The sequence below is a fragment of the Crassostrea angulata genome, chromosome 1, assembly GCF_025612915.1.
Source record: "Crassostrea angulata isolate pt1a10 chromosome 1, ASM2561291v2, whole genome shotgun sequence".
Taxonomy (NCBI): Eukaryota; Metazoa; Mollusca; class Bivalvia; order Ostreida; family Ostreidae; genus Magallana; species Magallana angulata.
Window position 1 is genome coordinate 1,842,071 of NC_069111.1, and position 26,381 is coordinate 1,868,451.

Genomic DNA, 26,381 nt, shown 5'->3' on the forward strand with positions numbered 1-26,381 from the left:
ACACAGTAAAAAACCACAGGACCCCGGAGCTTTTAACGCCTGGCAAAAACAATGGAAGCGGATACAAGAAGCCGATTGTAGAAGTGCAGTTCAAAAGAAACAAGCTCTAGAGCTGATGGAACTTGCCGGGTGTGATTCAACTCTATCTTCTTGTGGACCTCTAGAGTGGGGGAATTTACAGGGGGTGTTGTACCCTGAATTTCGCTTGAAGATATTTCAATTCCAAGCAAACAGTTCTACATTAAAATTAGAGCCAATATACAAGGGATATGGAAACGGCAAGTGCTTAAACGTGTTGTTAGATCAAGGGCATTATGATACTATACTCTCTATGCCTGGGATTAGTGAACACCAGTATTACTGTGATGATTGTGATGTAGGATACAGCCACATTGAAGAACATCGTACCACTTGTCAATATCGCTGCTCTTTTTGTCTGAGCGAGACCCCCTGCCCCCCGGACGGCAGCTGCATCGAATGTTCCGAATGTCATGGTTTTTTTAAGAGCATGACATGTTACCAGAGTCACTTAAAACCGTACAGTTCTAAGACTAGCACCACTGTTTGCAGTATGATGGATCGATGCCAGCACTGTCAGTCCTGGATGGCTAAAAAATTGTTAGCAAATCACAAATGTGGAGGCCAGAAAAAATGCAAGATCTGTAAGAAAATTGTTGACAAGGACCACCAATGTTACGTTCAGAAGAAACCCGAAAAGAAAAAGAAAAAAGACAAATTACAGCTGTACATTTATTTCGATTTCGAATGCACACAAGAACATGGTATTCATATCCCGAATTTATGTGTGGCCCATCGTGTCTGTCAACACTGCGATCACTTACCTGTTAACGAACCCTGTACCAATTGTCAGGCTTTAGGACCCCGTCAACACGTCTTTCGAGGACCAGATACCTTAAAACATTTTGTAGAGTGGCTATTACAACCTGAATGCAAGGTTAACAACGTATCACAGTTAGTGCACGAAGGGGCTATTGTTATCGCTCACAATTTTAAAGGGTATGACGGGCAATTTATCTTGAATTATATAGTTCACAAAGCCTGTATCAAACCCTCTGTCATCATGAACGGAAGTAAAATATTATCTATGGAAATTTGTGGGGTAAAATTCATAGATTCTTACAACTTTTTGCCTTTTGCATTGTCTAAAATGCCTTCTGCTTTCGGCTTCCGGGAACTAAAAAAAGGATATTTTCCTCATTTTTTCAATACCGAACGGAACCAGAATTATGTAGGAGTCTATCCCTCACCCGCTTTCTACAATCCAGACGACATGAGTACCTCGGGACGCAAAGCTTTCTACGCTTGGTATGAGAAACAGCAGGGAAATGTGTTTAATTTTCAAGAAGAATTCCTAGCCTATTGTATTTCAGATGTGGATATTTTAAGACGTTGTTGTGCTCAGTTTAGAACAACTATTCAAACCCTTGTCCGTGTGAATCCTTTTCAAGAAGCTATAACCTTTGCCAGCACTGCAAATCTCGCTTACCGACGGAGTTTCATGCCTGAACACACCATAGCTATCATTCCTAATCTGGGATACCATCCCGCTCGACAGTATTCCATTAAAGCATGTCGTTGGTTGGCCTGGGAGGGTCGGGAAAAGTCTATTCGACATGCCAAAAACGGAGGGGAGGTCAGACTCGGGAATTTTACAGTAGATGGCTACGATGAGGTCAACAACACTGTGTATGAATTCCACGGTTGTTACTGGCATGGCTGCCCTATATGTTATCCAGATAGGGTCACAGACATTCATCCTCATCACTTTGATAGGACTTATGCTACAGTCTACGAGCAGACTCTACGACGGGAAAAAGCATTACGAGATGAAGGTTACAATGTTGTCAGTATCTGGGAGCATGAATTTGACCAACAACTGAAAAACCAGGAAGAGTTACAGACATTTTTAGAGCATTTAGACTTTCAAGATCCTTTAAATCCCCGAGATAGTTTGTACGGCGGTCGTACCAATGCTACTCGTTTGTTTTGTACAGAGGGAGATATGCGATATGTAGATGTTTGTTCTCTGTATCCTTACGTTTTGAAATACAAACCTTTCCCCGTGGGCCACCCCGAAATCCTGACCGAAAATTTCGGAGATGTGAGATCTTACTTCGGACTGATCAAATGTCGCGTCTTACCCCCACATGGTCTGTATCATCCCGTCTTACCCTATCGCACAGGGGGTAAATTACTGTTTCCTTTATGTCGGACCTGTGCAAAACAACGATTGGCTCTAGACCCCGAGTACAGATGTCAACATTCGGATTCAGATCGGTGTCTGACGGGAACATGGGTAACCACAGAACTACAGAAAGCGGTTGAAATTGGCTACCAAATTGATCACATTTACGAAATCTGGCATTTCCCTCAAAGCAGTGAGACCTTGTTCAAAGCTTACATCGACACCTTTCTTAAAATCAAACAAGAAGCTTCAGGATTTCCACCCGACTGTGAAAGTAAAGAACAGAAACAAGCATACATACATGATATTTACCAAAGGGAAGGTATCATGTTAGATTTGCTAGAAGTCGAGAAAAACCCAGTCAAACGCACTATAGCTAAACTGTTTTTAAACTGTCTGTGGGGGAAATTCGCTCAAAGAATCCAGCTACCGAAATCTCGATACCTGACAGAGGAAGCAGAATTTCAACAATTATTACAAGATACCAGCTTAGAGGTCAAAGGGGTAGAACTCTTACAAAATTTGGAGGATCCTAACTCTGACATGATATTGATCAATTATGAGGAGAAAAAAGAATTCGTGGAAGAATGTCCCTTTGGTAACGTGGTGTTAGCCTGTTTCACCACGGCTCATGCACGATTACATTTGTATGAGACATTGGAAAAACTGGGAGAACGTGTGTTATATTTCGATACAGACAGTATCATTTATCAACAAGAACAGGGGGAGTTTAATCCTACAATTGTCAACAGTTTAGGAGGATGGACTGATGAATTAGACGGGGGTCACATTATCAAGTTTATGTCAGGGGGCCCAAAGAATTATGCTTTTGAAACAGACTGTGGAAACATTGTACAGAAAGTCAAGGGCATCACTCTTAATTATCGCGCCTCTCAAATCATCACCCTAGACACCTTAGAAAAAATGATTTATCAAGACTTAGAGGACGTCATTGTAACCTATCCGCACAAAATACAAAGAAATAAGAGACATGAGCTCTTAACCAAGCCATTGACTAAAACATTTCAGATTGTCTATGACAAGCGTCAAATTACTAAAGACTATAAGACATTACCCTTTGGCTATTAAATTGAATGTATGTTGTTGTTTTTATATATTCAATAAAAAAGAAGGCCTCTGATGAATTTCATTCATTCTTTAAGATGTACACTTACGAGACACTGACTCCGTTTCAACTGAAACATGAATTTACCATGGTGGTAGCAGGCCCTTCTAAGTCGGGAAAAACTGAATTTGTTAAAAAGCTAGTAAAAAATACTCATTGGATCTCCCCATCCCCCGAAAAAATCATCTGGTGTTATCGAGAATGGCAACCAGCCTACGAATCTCTACAACATCGCGTAAAGTTTATACGCAATATTCCCGAAGATGATGAGAAATTGGTAGCAGATATCGAGACTCGACACCTCTTAATTTTTGATGATATGATGGGAGGCAGGGCTATCGAGTCTATTGTGGATTGGTTTACAAGAAAAGCCCATCATCGGAATACTAGTGTTATTTACATTACTCAAAATGTATTTGATCGAGCAGCTCAACATCGCACTATTAGTTTAAACGCTCATTATTTAGTCTTGTTTAAAAATCCTAGAGACAAGTCTCAAATTGTCGTGTTGAGTCGACAATTAGATATGCCACATTTAATCTCGGCCTATCATGATGCCACTCGAATACCCCACGGGTACCTGATTGTGGATTTAAGCCCTCAGACCCCCGATGAATTACGCCTGAGAAGTCACATGTTTCAGACCCTTACAGTGTATATGCCTAGAGTATAAATATTAGAGTTTACATATACCCAGAATCATTTGAAATCATGACTGGAAAGAAGTTACTACACACATTACGGCGCTTACAACATGAACGAGATCCTGAGAAACACGCGGAAATTATTGAGCTGGGGCGAAAAGCCTTAATGAAATGGTTTTTAACCGGGGCTAAAAATTTATTGAAAGGAGTCATTCCTATCAATAAACAGACACAGCGTTTCATTGATAAACATCGTGAGGATTTAAGGGTCATTGCCAATAAAAAGGTAAATGATGATAATAGAATAAGAGCTATTCTGAAACGAGGTGGGGCTGGATTTATTGGAGGAGTCATCATTCGTCATTTATTGAAATGGAATTTGGCCAAAGCCCGAACAGCTAAACCAAGAAAAAAAACCCAAGGACGACGACTCAAGAGTGTGATAGGAAAAGTAATCAATTCCAAGGCTCCTAAACTGAGACAGTTACCCCAGTGGATGGTAGACATAGGGAAGGTTTCCTCACGCAAAAGGAAAGCTCCTAGAAAAAAGAGATCTCCCAGGAAAACCTCTCGGAAAGGACAAAAACTGATTGTAAAACTTCCTCCAAGACAGAAAAAGCCTCCTGAACAAGTTCCTTTGACCCAGCCTTCCCCCAATACCACATTAGCCATGGCTCAAATGAAAATGAATAGAGCGATGGCAGGGCCAATAGGGAGTCAAAGAACGCCTGATATTCAATCCAGTGTGTTTCCCAGAATTAAAGTTCCTGTTCATCACATCCCGAGATCTTCCTCATTGTTTAGTAAAGTGACAGGTTTCAGTCCGTTACAAGACCCAGATAAGAAGAACAAGAAAGGAAAATATGAATGTCGCTACTGTCCCATGGAATTTAAACTGAAAAAATCCAGAGATCAACACGAAAAAACTACTCATCTTGGCTATGCCCCTCCTTAAAAAAGTATAAAAACCCTCACAAGCTAGATATAGCTATCATTGTGAACAAAGATGGGTTCAAACCAGAAGAAAAAGAAAAAGAACAAAGCCTGCAGTTGTGAATCTCGACTAAAACCTCATTTACCGATATTACAATTATTATCGATGCCTAAATATTCATCAAAATTAAAAAATGAGGTTTTAAAGCATTGTTCTAATGACTGTATTTTAAAGATTTGTGAGATTGCTTACAACCTCTTAAAAGGTAATGTACCACTAAAGTCGTCTCAGAAGAAAAAACTCGCGCCTCAGAAACACATCTTGAGGCGCCTCGTTCAACCACAGTCAGTACAGAAACGCAGACGAACTTTAATATTGAATCAAAAAGGAGGTGTTTTCCCAGTCATTCCCCTAATCCTCAGTTTACTGTCTTGAAATCATGAGTCGTAAAATGGTGTTAGTTCCGGAAGCAATGTTACTAGAATTGAAAGGTAAATTGCCTAAATCTCCCGAATTTCAAGCTACCATTGGCTTAGGACATCAGTTAGACCATATTCAAGGGAGAGAAGATTTAAACCCAGAAGAAAAAGTAGCCCTCTATGGTCATCAATTACATCGTTATCGGAATTATTTACAACAAGCCCGTGATCAAGGAAAGGAGAGGACATTTACAACACCATTACCTAGCGCAGAAAAAGATAAAGAGGCAGTCGAAGATGATGGGGCTGCTGCTGATGTTGCTGCTGACCCAAGTTCCTCAGAACTAGAAGAACAGGTGATTAAAAGTGTAAGCAAACAGATGCAAAAGAGAGCAGGACTTCTATTAGATCACCTCAAAAAAACTAAAGTCTTAAAATGGAACTCCGATGGAGAAATAAGTTATCGAGGAAAACGCATACCCCAGTCTAATATCGTTGATCTGGTAACTAATACAATGAGAACTAAATCCCGTAGAGCATTTCGCTCTCCGATCGGCATTGACGAATTTGCTCAAGCCTTGAAAGAAACCAATGTGCCGACGGATTACCTACAGAATCCAAACATTATAAAAGCCATGCAAAAGCCTGGAAAAATCAGTACCCCTAAACCCCTTCAAGATGAAAAAGACGATAATGACGACGATACTGGGTTTCAGGAAGCTTTTACGTTTACTACACCACAAGCTTCTCCCTTCTTTATGACGCCAAAAGTATCAAAGACAGTAAAAAAGAGAGGAAACGCACAAATCTTAAATTGGGATAAATTGGGCAAGAAATGAAGAAAAAGAAAAAAATTTTAGAAGACATATTACGAGAGATTTATTATGATCCTAAGACTGGATATGGAGGCGTACAAGCCCTATACCGTCAAGTACGTGCTAAGGGGTATCCTATATCACTTACGGATATTAGAAAATGGTTAAAAGAACAAGAAACATATACTCTGCATAAACCCATTCGTCGGAAATTTAAGCGACAACAAACTCGAGTGACCGGTATCGATGAGCAATGGCAATTAGACTTAGCAGATGTATCACAGTTAAAGAAAGAGAACGAGGGTTATACCTTTTTACTGTGTGCTATCGATGTACTCTCAAAATATGCTTGGGTGGTGCCATTAAAGCAAAAGACAGGGAAGGAAATGATACGAGGATTACAACAGATCATTAAACAAGACGGGCGACAACCCGTTCGCATTCAGTCGGACCAGGGGAGGGAATTCACAAACAAGGAGTTTTTACGCGCTTTTAAATCCATTCATTTCTTTACCACTCGCAATGCAGAAACAAAAGCAAGTATCGTGGAGCGCTTTCAACGCACACTTAAAGCTCGCATGTGGAGATATTTCACCCGTCATAAAACTCGCCGATATCTTGACATCTTACCGGATCTTGTGTTCGCCTACAATCACTCGTATCATCGCAGTATAAAAAGAGCTCCAGCTGATGTGAATGCCTCTAATGTATTACAAGTGTGGAAAAATCTGTATAAAAAAAATTCATCTACAACTTTCTATACTCCTAAATTTCACAAAGGTGACAGAGTGCGCATCAGTAAAGCTAAACGCACTTTTGAAAAGGGATATCTGCCTAACTGGACCAGAGAGTTATTTACGATTTCTCGTCGAGTCCAGGGAGCTGTTCCATACAGATATAAAATACAAGACTATCATGGAGAAGAATTAGAAGGAACATTTTACGAATCAGAAATGCAAAAAGTCATAAAAAAAGACGATGTATATGAAGTGGAGGAAATATTAGACTATAAAAAGCGGCGAGTAGGAAAAAAAATCATAACTGAAATCAAAGTGCGTTGGAAAGGATATCCTCCTAGCTTTGACTCATGGATTCCTCAAACAGATCTCCTACTTCCCAAATGAGTGATCAATGGAAAATGTTTGGTGAAAAGATTCCTAGAGCTGAAATTGTGTATTTTGCTCAACTTCTGATCTGCCTGATATTAATAATCGCTTGTATCGTCATGTTAGTCTTACATGACTCTAATCGAGAATATTGGATGATTTGTCTTAGTTCGACCGTGGGTTACATTATGCCCAGTCCTACTCTCCAACTCAAAAGTTCCAACAAACCAGAATCTGCATGAAAAAAAGTCACGTGATCATTTTTCCATCTTAAATATGAAGTGCAGCGCTAGTCACTGACTTATTATTAGCGTGAGCGCTGAGATCAAGCTGCATGGTTTTTTGTGATCTGAGACACACCTAAGATGAATGAAATACAGTACCGGTGGAAAATTATAGATCCTCAGGGAGTCCTTAAGGGAGAATGGATGTCTACTAAACAGAATTGTTTACATGATTTCATGCAGAATCCTCACGTTCCTCAGGAAGAGAGAAAAATCTACTTATACAAAAGAATTCCGATTCCCGCTGGAAAAAGATATTTCCGGATGATTGGCAAAAGTAAATATGAACAATTTCGATGGAAAGTCAAATGTCAATGGAATGTGTTTCACCCTTCAAAAAACCACGAACCTGCATGGACTCTAATCGAGGGAGACTGGACAGATGATTTCAAAAAGTGTTCTAAAGACTTTCATGAGACGATTACCAAAGGTTATGATTTTGTGGACTCCTGTGTGCCTTACGAGTACCTATACATGCGGAGACCATTTCCGATTAAAGTAAAGCGGGGGAGATCCAAGAGTGTGTGACTGGCTAAAAACAAAAACAAAACCTCATAATTAGTGATTTTTTGTCATTCAAAAAATATTAATGAATGTGTTCTTTGTTTTTTCTGTTTTGAAATAAATATATGTGTATAAAAAAGTGTGGTTATTAATGTCAAATTTTGATATGTAGTTATGGTTCAGAATATAAGTTTTTTTTAAAAATGACTAAATTTTTCTAGGTTAAAAAAAAATAAAAAAAAAATTGATGAATATTGGAGGGTATATTATTGTCAAATTAAATAAAGGTATAAATAGAGGGGTTTAGAAAATAATTGTTTCATTGTAATTATTAATATGGCTGGAAGTGATGGGTTCTATTTGACCTTACCCAGTGATGGGTCGATGGAGACTTTTCCAGAAAATACGGTAGCTCAGTTTAAAACGTTGTTACCTCAGACAGTCGATTTAACAGATGGAGAATGGCAAATGGGTTTGACTGAAATGATGTACGGGAGTTCTGTTAAAAACATTTTAGCAAACGAATCCTATTTTGATATTTTAGTCACACAAAACTTCAAGGCATTTGTGGATGATCCCGACATTTTTAAAATCAATCGTTTTCAGATGAAAGAAATGAATACTACACGTCTGTCTAAACTTGACCCACTAGTAGACTGGACATATTCTTATTTGGCACGCGATGAGAGAGCTGCAAGACGAAAAGTTAAAATTGAGGAAATTAAAAATAAAAGAGTGACAATTTTTCGAATTCAATTTCGTTCTGGTCCTTATGTACACCCCAAGGCGTTAATCTCTGAAATCAATGAGGGTCTAAGTTTAAGCTTGAAAAGAATCTGGGAAACCATGGGTCATCCAGAACAGAAGAGTAACATGAAACTAGTGTACTACGAAAATTTTGATCGGATTGAATATCAGTACAACGGAGAGCTGCTCCGAACTAAAAACCCCTTTAGTGTTCGCTTCCCAGTATCTCTAGCTTTAAAAATGGGGTTTGGAACAAAGGCCTTCAACACAAATGATGAGAGCATGACAAAGTGGATCAATGTGACCTATTTAGCTCCAAACACGATCGATTTGTACGAGAATTTGAAACAGATGTACGTGTATTGCGATGTGGTAGAACCTCAGATGGTGGGGTCTAATGCTTTGAAATTACTAAGAGTCGTTCCCGTAACTCACAGTACTCACGATCAAATGCAAGCTAAATGGGAGCCTGTGAGGGCCGAATATTTGAAATTGAGTAAGAAGCATTTCGATACCATCGAAATACAGATCAGAACTCCGTTAGGCACCGTGATGCCCTTTATAAGTGGAAAAAGCATCTTAAAACTTCATTTTAAAAAACTTTATTGAAACAGATGGATCCCTATAGCTTGACTTTTTCCATCTTGGTTGCTGTTGTTACCTGTATAATGTGTTGCATAGAATGTTTTTACGCCTTCTTTCATCACTACTAAACCTCTCTATATAAGGACTCGAAACGCACCATTTTTAACATTTAAAAAAAAAAAAAAACATGGTGTACCCGCAATCACCGCGGCGAAGAAGACGCCAGAGAGGACGTGGATTCTTTTTACCCATCGTTGCTTCACTCATTGCGAGTGCCGTAGGCTCTCAGCTTGGGAAAGGGAGAGGAAGAGGAGGAGGAGGAGGAGGGAAAAAAAAGTCGAGACTTAGAAGAAAAAAGTATAAAAAAAGGAATCATTAAACAACTTCCTCAGTCGTCATGGATTATCATCGCGGATTATTACGTCAACGAGGACACGGATTTTTGGGACCACTTTTAAAACTAGGACTGCCCCTAGTCGGGAGTGCCGTGGCTCCCCTTCTCGGCGATTTGGCAGGGGGGTTGGTAAAAAAAATTAAACATCGTCAGAAAGGAAGTGGTTTTGTTACAAATGCTTTAAAAACGGCTGCTAAACATGGTATTTTGGTCACCGGGAATGCCGCCATAGACAGCCTTAATAATAAAGGAACATTTATGCAAGGGCTTAGGCGGCACGGTACCCAAACACTTAGAAACGTAGGGGTCCATGCCGTGGAACAACAACTGAGACGAAATCTACCCATCCTCCGTGCTCCTATCGTCGGATCTGTACTTAATAAGACACTGATGCCTGTCGTCAGGAGAAAAGTGGGAACTGCTATCGATAATACCGTCAATAAGATCTTAGGACAAAGAGGTAAAGGTTTCGCCACTGAACTAATCAGAACGGGAGCTAAACACTTGCCTCACTTAATGAAACACGGCACTAAGGCCCTCATGAAAAAGGGAGTTCAACAAGCCCCTCGCTTTTTACGTAAAGGTGCACATGACTTAGTGAAAACGGGAACGCAACAGGCTTTACAGAGCGCTGCCCAGGCAGGCTTCGATGTCTTAAACCAAAAAGGATCTTTAAAACAAGTCGTAAAGTCTCGCGGTTTACAGGCCGTTCATAGGACCGGAAGGACTATGAAAAAGAAATACTTACCCCCCAAGCAAGGGATTGTTCTGGCCCGGGAAGGCCCCCACAAAAGAAAAAGAAAAAGAACTAAGACACCCGCAGCTAAAAAATCTCGAACGGCAGATATCTTTGATTGAACCTATAAAAAGGCGGTCCCCAACCTTACCCTACACATTTTTACCCATTGAATCGTTAGTCACACATCATACCCCCTTCAAGATGATGCACCGAGAATCATGTGTGTGTGGGATGGACAGTTTAGAACTGTTTCAAGTCCCTGCCACGAACGTAGCTTTAGAAGAATCAAAATGGGTAGAATATTACCCTGTTTCCAGTACCCTGCAGTCTGATACGGCCCCTATTGAATTTGATATTAAAGGACAGGGAGATGAATATCTCGATCTCTCACAAACCTATCTACAACTCTGTTGTAAATTCACCAAATCCGATGGTACTAATTTAACGGGAGCCAACAGTACCTCGACTCCCGTCAATAATATCTTACATTCTCTGTTCACGGAAATCGACGTGAGTCTCAATGGAAAAGTCATTTCCCCCGGAACGGATACCTATCCGTACAAAGCCTACCTGGAGAAATTGCTCTCATACAAACCGAGAACTCTAACCACCCAAATGAAAGCTTGTAGTCTGTGGGAGAAAGATACCGCTGAACACATGGAAGATCTTAATTATGCTGCCGCTGAACTTACGACTAACACATTTGATGTTAGGGCAAAAGAGGATGATGAGGATGCCAAAGAAATTGAGATAGATGCAGCGGACCTGGTCTTGAGTTACCCTGCAGGATCCGGAAATGTAGGGTTAAGTAAACGTCACAAGGCCGTGGACGACAGTAAAAAAATTATTTTAATGGATCGACTCTATATTGATTTGTTTCAACAAGATAAATTTCTACCTAACGGAGTAGACCTTCGCTTGAGATTCAATCGCGCGAAATCTGATTTCTACATGATGACGGCCGCCTTAAGCAGTGGAAAAGTAAAAATTGAGAATATGTTGTTGTGGGTGAGAAAAATCAAGCCTACTCCAACCGTGTTAAATGCCATCAATCAGCGCCTGAATGCTGAAACAGCAAAATATCCCCTAAGACGGGTCGAAGTAAAAACATTCACTATCCCCACGGGCACTCAATCTAAAATTAGCGATCATCTCTTTCAAGGACAGATGCCGAAACGAGTGGTGTTGGGGTTTGTAGCCAATGCTGCCTTTAACGGAGATTCAACCAAAAACCCCTTTAATTTCAAAAACGCTAAAGTGAAAAAGTTAGAAATCAGCATCAACGGCGAGAGTATGAGCACCAGACCATTTGAGCCCGATTTTGAGAACAATCTGTACCTGAGATCTTACTTGAGTCTGTATCAAGGGCTCGGAAAATTAGGGGAAGATTGGGCTCCGGACATTACCTTGGAAGAGTATAAAAACGGATACACACTTTGGTGTGTTGATTTCACTAAAGACCAGGAAGCGCAGCTAGATAAGTTTCATCTGATCGAAACGGGGAACTTAAGAATCGAAGTTCAATTTGCAGAAAACACAGCCGAAACGCTTAACTGTTTAGTGTATGCCGAATTTGACAATTTGTTGGAAATCAACAAACAGCGAGAAGTGAACATAGATTACTAAAAACGACAAAAAAAAAAAAAAAAAAAAACTTATGGATACAGGACAGTTACGAGCCGTGTTATCACAATCCTTAGGCAGTTCTTTTGCGGGCGTCTATCCCAGGGATTTAATTCCCCATCAATTAAGACCTTACGAGAAAGCGATCGTCGTGAATACAGATCCTCACGATCGACCAGGAATGCATTGGGTGTGCCTTTATTTGAATACTCCCATCATTGAATACTTTGATTCATACGGATTACCCCCCTTACACCATGAAATTAGAGATTTTATAGCTCGACATGCTCAACAATGGGACTACAATCGGAATCGTTATCAGGATTACTCTACGGACGTCTGTGGACAATATTGTGTGTATTATTTACAACAACGCCATCGAGGGAACATGAATGCTTTAGACTGGCTTTTTCCATTCCCAAAGACGTCGAGGTTATCCCCCCTTCAACGGGATCATTATGTAGCTGAGTGGTTTAGAGAGACTTACCGTAAAGCTAAAAGAAATCAAGGACAAACTTGTCAATGTTTCTGGCAAAATATGTTTTAATATTGTTGTTGATGTTTCGTTGTGTTCATTCTAATTAAAAAAAAAAATATGTTGTTTATTTTTTTTCTGTAGCATTTAAGAAATATAATATATCTGATCTATGGTTGGATATCTGATTTATTATCATAAAATTGCTTTGGATTTATTTTTAAAATGATATCACACTACTGTTTAAGGAGTTACTATTATTAAATCAAAAACGGTTGGATTACAAGGTATGATGTCATAATGATATCATAATCTAATATTAGAATTTAATATCTCATATAAATGAGCGCATCGCCAGTTTAATTTCATCCGTCTTGTTCTGACATTTCAAACAACATGGAAATTATGGAAGTAGCCAACGGAGGGGAATGTGTTCCATCTCTACGAACTTCTACGCCACCGCTTTTTGAGCCTTACATTAAAACTGAGGAAGAAGAAAAAACCATCCTAAGAAGCCTGAGACAGGAATATTTGGGTCTTGTAGAAAGTCTTATGGCAGCGGAGGATATAGTCTTCGAGAAATTGAACGCCAGTAAACCACCTAGCCGTATGGCGCTCTATTTTTCAACACAAATAAATGCAATGGAACTAAAGGAAATGAAGACCGTGCGCTTTCTTCAGAAAGGGATAGAAAAGCACCGCCAGTGGACCACAGATGATGTAGTGCGCAATGGAGAAGAGTACATTAAAGAAGTCTGCTTGATGAATGAGTGCGTTCAAAGAGATATAATTGCTTCATTCGAACATAATGAGTGGAAAATCTATCTACCTCAGGAAAAAAATTCCGAGTCCTTTCATTTTCAAACCATACTACGTGAGTGCCTTAAGGATGTAGCTACATGGTTGAGAGACTACCTGTTTATGAGCATGACAACTCTGAGGAATCTCAGCAGGAAAATTTATTTGGAGGCGCTTGTAATCCCTAAAGAAGAGCCAACCAATAAAGGGCAAAATTCGGTACGGGGTGACATCATGTGAACGTTTAATTGTGAATATTTAAACTGTTAATTGTTGTTAAAAAATTATAAGTGTATATATAATAGATTCTCACTTATGTATGCATTTGTGATTGTGTTATAGTTCAATAAATTTATTAAAAAATATGAAATCAATTTATTTTTTCTTTTAAAAAGTAATTGATATAAAAAGAATATGTGAATTGATATTTATATACCAAAAATCATATTACATGTGTAAAAAATGAAAACAAAATTGTGAACTGGTGAACTGGTGTTTTAAAAATTTGAAGTAGCCAACATAGATGCTACATTTTTTCCTCCACTAGTGTATTGCTGATTCTTTGGTCACTTTGTGGAATATAATATGAGATCAATGAACTTATTCTTCAATTGATCTCATATTGTACTCACAAAGATATCACCAATTTTTCTCTGGTATATTTTTGATCTGCTGTTGTGATATGGTCCCATTGTAAAATATTATACATAATCATTGAACTTAATTTTTCAATTAATCACACATAATATTAAACAAAGACATCACCAATTTCTTTTCTTTCATCCGTTGATATGTTGATCCGCTGATGTGATATGGTCCCTTTCTGGATCATCATTGGGGTACTGTATTTATTCATAACAATGTCCACATGATGATCCACAAAGACATAATCAAAAAAACGTCCCTGGGATACTGCTATGACTGGAACTGAAGAGCCGCTAAAAAACATTGAAACAAACAAACGAAGAATTTTAGTGTCTTCCTATGACATATCTACAGGTTGTCTGTTATTTTGTAAAAACAAGCAACCTATAGATACATCATACAAAGAAACATCAAGAGTCTCAGGGTTCGCTGAAAAAAAAATAAGATAAAGTTGAAATAATTCTCTCTAAAAAAAACAAAACATTAATCAATTGAAGAAATGTTGGTATCTTCCTATGACATATGTACAGACTATTTGTCATATCTTAACAAGTAATCTATAAATATATCATACAAAATAACACCAAGAGTCTCAGGGTTCGCTGGAAAAAAAAAGCAAGATCAATGAAACAATGATTTAACAATGAAATCGAATGAAAAACAAAAAACATTTAGACAAAACAAACAATTCGTTTCTCTGCTATAATAGAGGCATCTTTTCTAAAAATCTGGTGGCCCTTAAAAGGGCCGTGGGGGTTGGCTTTAAAAAGCCCTACTGATCTACTGATGTAGAATCCTCGGCAGCTGGCTAGTCGACATTCTAGCCGTTTGCCGCTGGCGGCTAGGTCGTGGCACGGGGAGGATGGCCGGCGATGGGGGTGGTGTCATATCCCTGAGAGGAACGGGGATAATTGCCGGCGGCCTGTAAGGGTGCTCCCTTCTCCTCCTCCTCCTCCTGAGGGGACTGGCCTGGGCAGGCGGTGACTGGGGGGCTGGAGGGTCTGCCGCTGCTTGGGGCTGCTGCTCTGCCGATGGCGGGGGCTGCTGCTGGTGCTGCTGTGCCGCCCGCATTCCTCGGACGTCTAGGGGGGAGATCCGCCCGATCTCGATCTCCGCTATGGTCCGGTAGTGCACCTCCCCGTTCTCAAAGTGCTGCGCTTCCCCTAACAGCACAATCCGGTATCGCATCCCCGAAATAATGTAATGAATTCTTGACATTTTGAATATGGTCTTGATAACAAGTGATGGGCTCAAAGTGCGCACAGATATTTAAGGAAATCGCCTGGGTGAGCCCCATTCCGTTGGGGTATATTCTTTTGTTTTCCCGGTATTTTTTTAAAAAAAAAACACTCTAAGAAAGCTCCAGCAGATATAAATCACATGAAAAAAAGGGAAAACATGATAAAATATCCTTTGTTTCAGTCATTCCTTATGTGTTTAAACAAATCCATTGTGAATTAAAACATCCTTTAATCTGCAGTTACATCTTGACTCTACCCTTGTTTATTACCAGTAGATCCTACCCTGATGAGTGGCCTACCCTGATTGGACAAATCAAAATACAGAAAGTTCTAGAACGCATATTAATTAGTTTAAGGTGGTAAAATATAGCTGGCTTTCTAGAAAGTTCTAGAAATCGATGACAGTAATGTACGGATTCTTATGAAGTCATAGTTTTTTATGACGTCACTTTGAACTCCCTGATGTTAAATAACTCAGTTTTTTAACTACACACTAAAATACATGATATTATACCTGACTTTAATAAAAAAAATAAATCGGGAAAAGCAGAACATTTTGTTAATAACAAATACATTTTTAATTTGAATTAGAATTTGCACACTATAAACAACATAATATTTTGTTATGTTTAATAATTTTAATCGATGAATACAGTGAAATACACACATACAAAATTCAAGTTCTCTGTTGTTTGATATAGGTCCATAACAATTTTCTCAATTTACACATAGTTCTTACACGGTCTACGGCCACGAACATCCACGGACTCCTCCGGTCTTCGGGAGGTAAAACATATATTTGATCCTGTGCAGTATCAAAAGTCACTCGTTTTCCTTTAGATTTTTGAGACTTAATAACTTCATCCAACCGAATTGAATGGTTGTAATACGAATCGCTTCTATCTGTTGATGAAGTCGATGACATTTTATCCACTTTTTACTTCTGTCGGGGGATAAGATAAACTCCAGGATATCTTGCTGATAATCTGTATAAGAAACGCCAGTCAGTTTAGGTAAAAACTGCTTTTTAACTGCCTCGGCGATGTAATGAATGACCATCAATTTCCCGGGACTGTCGGTATTCTGAGCTAATTCCATTACTACATTCCTATATAAATCTATGCTGTCTATCTCTCGTGAAATTTCCGAAATTTCAGCAATATTCTTCTTGTTTTTCTCCTCCCACCCTCCGGATTCTAAACATAGATTTACAAACTCGCAACCTTTAAAAGGCATATCTAGCTGGGGTAGCACCATACTCGCAAAGGCTCCCATGATTTTAGGATGAATGTATAGCTCTGCTGTGACTGCCACTGGGTAATAGAAAATAATGTCGATTATTATCTTAAACTCTACTATTTAAACAGAAATTTATAAAATATATCGTATCGGATCTATTATTAAGATAAACGATAAATGTTATTTTAGAAACAAATTGCTATTTATTAAAATAAACATTGCATCGGGTCTATTATTAGTATAGAAAAAAATGCTATTATCAGAATTTTTTTAATATTATATATTTTTTTTGCTATTCTTAGACCCGCGTGCACTAAAGTTGGAAAAAAATAATGGCCATTTATAGAAATTTGCTATTTTTTTGAAATGATTATTGCATCGGATCTATTTTAGAAATAGAAAAAAATGTTATTTAAAATTTTTTTATTAGAAATTATTTTTTACTATTCTTAGACCCGCGTGCACTAAAGTTGGAAAAAATAATAGCCATTTATAGAAATTCGCTAATTTTGAAATGAAATTGCATCGGATCTATTTTTAAAATAGAAAAAATTGCTATTTTAAAATTTTTTTATTAGAATTTTTTTTTTTTACTATTCTTAGACCCGCGTGCACTAAAGATGGAAAAAATAATGGCCATTTATAGAAATTCGCTAATTTTGAAATTGCATCGGATCTATTTTTAAAATAGAAAAATTGCTATTTTTATATATATATATTTTTTTTTTAAGAAAATATTTTTTGTTATTTTTAGACCCGCGTGCACTTAAATTGGAAAATATAATGGCCAATTATAGAAATTTGCTTTTTTTAAAATAATTATTGCATCGGATCTATTATTAAATAAATGCCTTTTAAAGGAATAGAGAGGCTTGCATAAGAGAAAATTGCTCATTACTTTCACTGACTTCATAGAGACCGGACGTGTTTTAAAAAAAAAAATGGCAAACACTGAAAGACCCTCTCTACTGAGGTTAGATATGCCTAGATTTTCATGGGCTGATACGCGTATGTGTCCAAGAAGACCTGGAGAATTTTGCGGAAGATGGATGCGTGATGTGGGAACTAGCACTGATTCTATGAAAGCTGACATCAAAGAAGCAATCAAGAAAGAAAAACAACGCCAAGAACTGCTATTAACTTTTGCAACATCTCCCAAGAGAAAATCGTGGAGTATCAAAATTTCAGAGGCAAGTAAGGAACTAACTTACGATCTGAGAGACGTATGCAAAGAAAAATGCACACGCTTTGCTCTTCTATACAATGCCGAACAAAATGAAATCAAGGGACAGATAAAACTAAAGGAACCTCTCTCCCCAAGAAAACTTGCTGCTACTTTCTCTCTAAAAGCGGAATACACTCTACCACAATGGGATCTGGATGTAGTGCGCTACAATTTCCAACAGATTAAAAAGGCCTACAGGAATAAACCAGAGAGGGAGGATCTAACCATACCACCAAATGCGTTACTAAAATTACCGCTCGATGCCACGATCCCTGAAAATGATGAACAAAGAATGCGGGAAGTTCAAGATTTCCTGAAACAGAGAATGCCGTGTAAGGACAATATGTACTTCAGTGAAATATATAACGAGTGTTATTCAGCGCCACAAAAAGGCTCTGCATTGTTCTCTGCTTTGTTGAGAGAAAAAGTATAGAAACTCTTGCATGTTATGGTGTAACCTGTTCGCTGGCTGGAATATCAGATTTTAGTCTATGGCATTTAAACGATCTCTGAATATGTATGGAACGAGTATCTTCATCTGTCAGGTCTATTACTGTGTTTGCGTCTATTATGATTTCTACAATAATCCGTGAAAAAAAAGGTGAACTGTTGTTTTAAAAATCTTAAATATAAAAAAGATGTACTGGTGTTTGTAAAAATTTGAAGTCGAACAAAAAAATAAAATAGAATAAAAGAAGTCGCTGGCTGGTATATCAGATTTTGTGATGTTTTCTTTGCTGTTCTGTGTCTTAAACAAAAAAGTTTGAATATTTTTCTCTATCTATTTTGTCAAAATGCTTACTCTCGTATTTTCGTGCATTTCTCAATAAACCAATGTTGACTGTTTATTCGCTTTTTTATTATTTCATACTGCAAGGAGGGAAAAAAATCATTTAATAAATCGGGATCTATGATGCGCCAACTATAAACATGGGATCAAGTGCTTACTTTAGATTGGTCACCCCGCATTATTAGCTTAAAATCTCAGGGAGCTAGATTTTCAGCCGCATCGCTGGCCGGGTCAACTCTGAAAAGTGCACTCAGTTGACCCGGCCAGCGAGGCGGCTTATACTACTTACACATTTATTTATAACGATTAAAAATGTACACAATTATGTTTAATAATGATTAAAAAATGTATTCATTCATCTATACTCATAAGAATATATTCACAATTATGTATAACGTCGAAGGATACACACCTTGTACATTGAGTAAAAAACTGTATACGTATACGATCGTGTATAATGAAAAAAAAATGCATATGATAATCTATAATGATTGATATATAGACACGATTCTGATAATGATATGAAAATATACACTTGCGAGTAAAATGAATACTAGTAAAAAATGTACACAGTCATGATCAGAAGGTCATAAATACTGATTTTACTAAACAAAAAATACTACTGTTCATTACATTGTTCCCTTTCTGTACAGTTGTTGACTGGACGTGTCGTACAGGGTGGTTCTACAGGGCAGGGACGTGTTACAGGTTCCTGTCCCACGCCACAGTGCCCTGGAAAACGGCGCACGATCTCTGTCAGCAGAACAGTGGGCAGCTTCCGGTCATCACAGACACAGAACTGATGGTGCGAAAATCTTTATTAATTAGAGCTGAATCTAAACTTCTTATTTAAAGTCATTCGAGTTTTTATCGTTTGCACCCACTTTATTTTGCAATTTTCTACATGTACCTATATAATATTTCGTTGATAATAATTATTAATCGAAATCGAGGGTTTGAAGAAAACTCAAACAAATCCAACAGAGTTATAATCGAGAAACAGAAGCAAAGACGAGGTCCTCATGAATCTCGTATTTTTTTTTTCGCACGCGAATAAATTTGGTTTAAAGTATAAAACCCAATGAAACTTTACTTTTCCTATCAGTCTTAAGTGAAAAGGTCATACAGGAAACGTGTAAATCATCCATTTCATGTTTTTAGAGAATAACTGGAGAACTTATTCTCGAGGATAGAGAGTTGTCAACTGCTAAAACTTTCTGGCTAGGGCTACAACTTAATACGACTTCCGGTCTATACACGTGGGCGGACGGAAGTGAGCTCAAACACCCTGAATGGTAAATATAGTAATGTCTGCACTCAAATTATATCTCAATCATGAATGTCTCAAGTGTAATAAACTATGAAAACAAATAACCGAGATGCATCTTAATTATAGGATTGTCAATCCAGGAGAGCTCTCTTCCGACCGCGCATGCGCTGTTTTCAACGGTACGGCCATAACTGTGACGAGCTGTGGACTCCAGCCAGATAACGGGGTGCTCTGCGTTGCGCCTTTTGGTATGTATGTTTGTTCATTTCAGGTCAGTTGGTTCTGTCTTGAATTTTGACACTAAAATTGTTTATTACCTAGAATCCGGATCATCATGTATTGTTCTACTTGTTTGTCATTCTCACTGCTATCATAATAAAAGGAATTGGCGACAATTTTTTTTTAAAAATAATATTTTTTCAAATAAAATTCTTAAAAGTTTAGTCTTCGACAATAGTCGTAAACGTCGAAGAAATTACTGAATTATAGACTTAGTTTTTTTTTCGAAACGTACTTTTTAGGATACGAGCCTTGCGTGGTCATTTCTTTGCTGTCTAGGGCAGTTACGATGAGAATGAAAAAAAAATCATTTTTAGTTGTCTTTTGAACAGATCCGTCATGCGGTGGAGTATTTTATCTAACGAACAGAGGCGTGGAAGTGACGTCACCAAATTACCCAGATCTCCATCCACCGGATATCACGTGTCAGTACGTTTTCAAGGTAAGCAAACTTTTGAACTTGGTCACACCTGAACATCTCTGTCAATTATACTTTAAGGGTGCCGTAAACAATAGCTGCTTGCAGAATATCTTCGCTTTTTAGTGACAATCATTAGTCGGTAATGAACGGACTGCATTGTCTGAAGAACGCCATTATCTTTCGTGGAATGTTCTATATGTGTTCAATTACAATTTTATTTAAAAAAAAAAACAATTCTGAAAATTCATACAAATGCACAAATGTACTTGTGGAAGCATGTACATAAATGCAATATGACAATGCAGATGCTTTAAGAAGAATTATGGACTGTAAAATAGCAACTGTATGCTATATGTTAGGGCTCATGTGGACATGGTAACTAACGCATTTTAAAAAATAACGCACTATTATTTCTTTGTTTAAAGTGCGTAAATTTTAGGATCAAGTCAACGCACTTTGAAAAGAAAATCAATGGCTGTTAACATAGTCAATATCAACAAAAATAAATTTTAATACTTGAAAAATTGAGATTTTAAAAATACAAGAAATAAATATTTTTACCTTATTAAGTAAATAGGATATGAAACAGAATTTTGTTGAAAATGTGATTAACTTTTTTTTCTATTTATAAGTTTTCTCGTAAACACACGTATTAAACAAGTGATTTATTTCATCAACATTGGACCGAATAGTCATTAATTCATCTTCAATAAATAAAAGCTGACATTATGGTTGTAAGCACTGAAACTGCTGTCAATATGAACGGGGAGATGATACCCAAAGGTACAGTCCAAGTGAATCTCAATGCATCATTTTAATTGGTTCAGCAAAAGGTACCTAATTCGTCGCCATTCTTTTCCAAACATTGTTATTTAGCAAGCAAAAGTAAACGTAGAATAATTAAAAAAGGAGGAATCTTTACATGGATGAAGTACAGTGATGTTATTTAAAATGAGCCGACCAAAGTTTGATTCTTCAATGACATGAGACAAAATCTGTACGTTTTTAAATAAATCCACATTTCAAATTCAAAACAATTAAATCACTTCATTATGAAAAGTTACGCTACATAGCTATTAAACACGATCAACTTAAAAAGAAGCAGAATTATTATTTTTAAATGAAATCAATTTATTTTGTTTGAATGTGAAAAGTGAGATAATCTTTAGACACACGTAGTTAAAGCTTCATACCAAGGAAGAAACTATTGTTTGGTCAGCTTGTTTTTCAAAATCGCTGCACTTTTAATTGCAGTAGAACTTATTCAATTTTTGTTCTTCCTTCTAATCATGTTTGCTAAATATGATGTTTCGGTAGGAAAGATAAGAGGCGAGGGCCTTTAGTTTGCAATCCAATAAATGAAGTATTAGGGTATTGTGTTGTATCTTTGGCTGTCTCCATCGTTACCAATGGTGGAAGGTTATATTCAGCACTGACTATAAAATAATCCTGCTAGAAAAGGAACTTGATTACAAACATATATCCAAGGGGTAAATTGATTTTTATTTATACAGGATCTGCATGTATTATACTACACTGTCCAGATTTTTTGTATTATGACTCGATTAAGCTGATTTTATCATGCCTATGTTTGCTCAGGTGAGCGATGTTGCCAATGGGCCTCGTGTTTCTTTATACTCTTCATATGATATAAGCAAACGACATTCTTTTATTGTGTTAACAATGTATAAAAGAGCTACGGGAATACAAAAATCATTAAAGGACTACACTCTATATGTTAACCAAAATAAAAACCCAAACCGCAAAACACACACATCACTGTGCTGGACAATTATACCAGTGCCCAGGTGGGATTTTTGCATCCGCTTAAGCTGCATGTATCCAAAAATTAAATGACCATCGCTTAAAGAGTTTAAAACCAATTCTGTTATTGCTGTATCTCACATGCCAGGTGAGATATTTACCTTTAAAAAATAAATTCCAACCGGAAAATCATTTTTCTCATAGAAAAAACAATTTTCCTAGAGGATATTTGGCATTTCCTACCGAAAGAAAAGAACTCGTATTCCTATAGAATTTGAACAAAACTCCCAGGTCTTTAAAATCCGATAGAAATTCTATTGGAAAACCATCTGAAACAAATTCCTGCAAGAAATAATTCTCTCCTACAAGAAATATAATTCCTATACGATTTTTACAAAATTAAATCATATGAGGTTTTCAATGTTTCCTGTAGGATAGGTAGTTCTCCTTTGGGATTTTTTTTTATTTTCCAATGGAATATTAATTTTTTAAAGGTAAATTTCTCACCTAAGAGGTGAACTATACTCTAAACAAAAGTGGTTACATGTATATCATATATTCTTTAAACAAAGGTCTATCATATATGGATTTTTACGAAACTGCATCTTAAGCGGGTCAAATATCCTGCTCAGTGTCACACACACCATAGTACCATCTTTTTTATGCAGACGACGTAAATGTGATCCCCTTCCATGTCAACAGATTAAAGGAATCCAAGAACTATTTTAATAATCAAAATCTTCATCTCATTAAAAAACAATAATCATCCGAGCAAGATAGAAAAAATCAGAATAAATACCTGGCTGTATATTGGTATTTGCTGCTAGGCCTCGCGGTGAAATGATCTTTTGATAAACAAAACATAAAAATATAAAAGCATTTACAATTCTGTTTTATCTTCATGTATTGGATGTATTCCTCCTCTTTTCTATATAACTGTGAAAGTTAAAAATAAAATTAGGACAGACATGCAATATTTTTTTTTTCGTAATTTATGTTTTAATATTCATAACATTTACATACATGTATCCATTTTGAATTATGAACTACATGTATTTTAAAAATTTGCATTTTCCACCGACATATATAAAAAAAAAAACCTTTCTTCATCGGTAAAATGTGATATTTGAAAATGATACATTGAATTATATATGTTTCAATAAATATGCCATTTAGACAATGTTTTAGAGAAAACAAGTCTGCCGGGCTTAGATTTATTGAAGAAATAAATTGAAAAGAGAGTTAACCGTGCCCTGTTGTGATGGCGGTGGGCGTTTATTGAAATAAATTCGGTGAAAAGTTGAGTGCTTCCTACTAAAAAAAAGAAAGGCCTTTCCTATAGAGCTTTCTCTGTTTTTTGAGTTTACTTGTTTTATATAGACAAAAACTACATCTTCACTCAACCCAAGTACAATCACATGTTATTTATATATCCTTAGAGGGATTGTGTGCACCGTTAAAGTTTTGTTCATATGAAATTCAGTATATCATAAAAACAGAAAAACTTAATAGTAAAGGCCTTCCTTTATTTATAAGGTAGGGATGAGCACACAACTATCACTCGGTCACCCTTCTCCGTGCTTCTTACAACACTGCAAAACGTTTCAATGACTTAGAGAAATTCAACAAATATTCAGTCCAAACCACTGTCTCTCGGAAAAATGAAACGTTCTTCTTTAGAATCTGATAAGAAAATAAAATTCTTCGGAAACTCCAAATGGTTAATACATTAAACCAGAGCTAAAATCAATTTTTACATCAATATTTCAACCAAGATTATCCCATCTACGAAAATAGCTATAAAACATGTTATTCATTTCACTTCCGAGGCTAAAAATATAGTGCCAGAAACTTTGTTGAGAAACTCTTTTTTATGAACGAATAGATATGATTTAACGATTGTTTTTCATGAGTACAAATCAGAATGGTTGTGTAAGTTTAAACGATTCATCTAAGCTTGCAATAATAAATTTATTCAAAACGCACGATGACTTTTTTGTGCTCATACGCAGTGATCAGGTTTAGCATGTTACTGAAAAAATAAAGGCCACAGATTTCCAATGCAAACATAAGGGAAAATCTACACTGAATGTAAAATGATATTTCAAACATTTGGTTAACACTTAACATGTACTAAATGTCATTGACTATATATGATTAACAAATCACAAAATATAAATATCTTGTATTGCTGAGTCAAATTTCAATTGATTTTCTACATGATTTTATCAAAGAAATTTTGCAGGATTAATCCATATGTGAAAAAAATAATTGTTAGGTGCTTCATTGTCGACAAATAACTGAATATTTATATTCATAGAGACAATTTGGTGTTTTTTTGTATCAAGAGTGTTCTTTATTTACCATGTCCATATAAGGAAAATGTAGCAAAAGTTGCTCATGAAAAGTTGTAGACAACATGTATGGCCGTGTTATCCTACCTGTAAAGTTATCTCCCCAGATATCCGGAAACAATAGAATAGAGATTACCTTCAAGGATTTCCTCCTGGAATACTCCAACAATTGTCAATCAGACTCCCTGGAGGTTCAACTGGAGACAGATGTATCTATCCCCGGGAAAAGGTAAGAGAGAGAGAGAGAGAGAGAGACACAGAGAGAGACACAGAGAGAGAGAGAGAGAGAGAGAGAGAGAGAGAGAGAGAGAGAGAGAGAATATGAAGTAGGCTGTGCATTTATGCATACTTGTTACAAGCAGAAAAAAGATTATTTATGATTTGTTGATGTGTTTTAATACATGTTACACAAAGGTGATAGATCAATCACCTCACTTGAATTTCAAACCCCGATTGAATAAATTCTCATCAAATCAAAAGCCAAAATTAAAAATAAAAAGTTACATGACTGATTCACCAGGTTCCTTATTCCGTTAAAATGCAAAACAAACGCACCTTTTCGCATTCTATAAAAAATGAAAACTACATGAGATGATATGGATTGCCTTTGGAATGAAGAGCGATCCGTGTGAGGAGATGGATTTTATAAATGAAATCATGTTTGTTATACTTTGTACTTTGTTTTGGTGACAAGGAGGACAAAAACTGTTCCATATCTTACTGAAATTCGTCAAAATGATTAATTACAGTTTGGTGTTATGTAGATTTTTTCGAATGCATAATATAGATGTATAGCGATAAGGACTACAGTTCTATATTAACAATGCTTAATAAGTACTGAGTGATTGCTTCATATGTATTCTCAGGTACTGTGGCTCGGAGCTGACCAACACAACCCTGGTGTCAAAGGGTAACTTCACAATCGTCACTCTGAGGACAGATGCCAGGAACCATGGCCGGGGATTCCAGCTGACCGCTAATCCCGTACAGAGCCGCGCGCGTAGCATCTCCGACCATTTTATGAATATTCCTATTTCGTTTTGGAAAAAACTGTTTGAAGTTCCTGGCCGATTTGGCCTCGGTTAATTGATATGTGTTTATATGAACTGATTTTTTACCTTATCTAATCTTGATTATATATACGAAATACATGCTTGATTAACTTGTTTCAGATGCCACCACAATTGAATTTCTTATATTTTAAGCAATGATAGAAAAATAGCGTGTCTGTTGTACGTTTATTATCTAAAACATTTTTTTTTGGTCTTGTCATGTACTAGGGTTGAAATTGTAATATGGTATATAATGTGTATTGTACGATATCACATAAGTAAAAAAGATTCGATTCAAATAGTGAAAGAGCATTTCATCCCTTCAAAGAAATTGTCAAAAATTTCAATTTCTGAATCCATTTCTAAAATGCATCACGGTACGCTAATTCAGGTAGACCACCTAGGCACTGGCTGACGGCTGAACCAAGAGCATACTTGTAACGACGTTCATATAATAACTTTTTAAGATTAAGAAAATGAAAAATGGTTCTTCTGGCAGGTAGAGGCGTTAAAGAGTGCATAGTAAGCCAGGTTTTGTTTCAAATGTTTCTTACTGGTTCGAAATAGTGATCCAGTGTTTCGTCATAATTAAGAATATGAATGAATCGCATAGGCATTTGTAAAGTTAGACCTAACCATTAGGGACATATCATCATAGAGTGTTCAGCCCCCCCCCCCCCCACTTTTTCTCGCAGCAAAGAT

The 26,381-nt window shown here is 37.0% G+C and overlaps 1 protein-coding gene across 1 annotated transcript in view; it reads left to right on the plus strand.

Moving 5' to 3' along the window:
- The window catches only part of LOC128180912 (uncharacterized), a 40,342-nt gene extending 14,296 nt beyond the window's left edge, over positions 1–26,046 (plus strand). Inside the window, exons 11-16 of the mRNA XM_052849109.1 lie at positions 19,193–19,344; positions 19,701–19,834; positions 19,936–20,057; positions 20,421–20,530; positions 24,735–24,856; positions 25,494–26,046. Of these exons, the coding sequence (XP_052705069.1) occupies positions 19,193–19,344; positions 19,701–19,834; positions 19,936–20,057; positions 20,421–20,530; positions 24,735–24,856; positions 25,494–25,713 (860 nt within the window). The 3' untranslated portion in view covers positions 25,714–26,046. The remainder of the gene's footprint in view (positions 1–19,192; positions 19,345–19,700; positions 19,835–19,935; positions 20,058–20,420; positions 20,531–24,734; positions 24,857–25,493) is intronic.
- Positions 26,047–26,381: the final 335 nt, after the last annotated feature.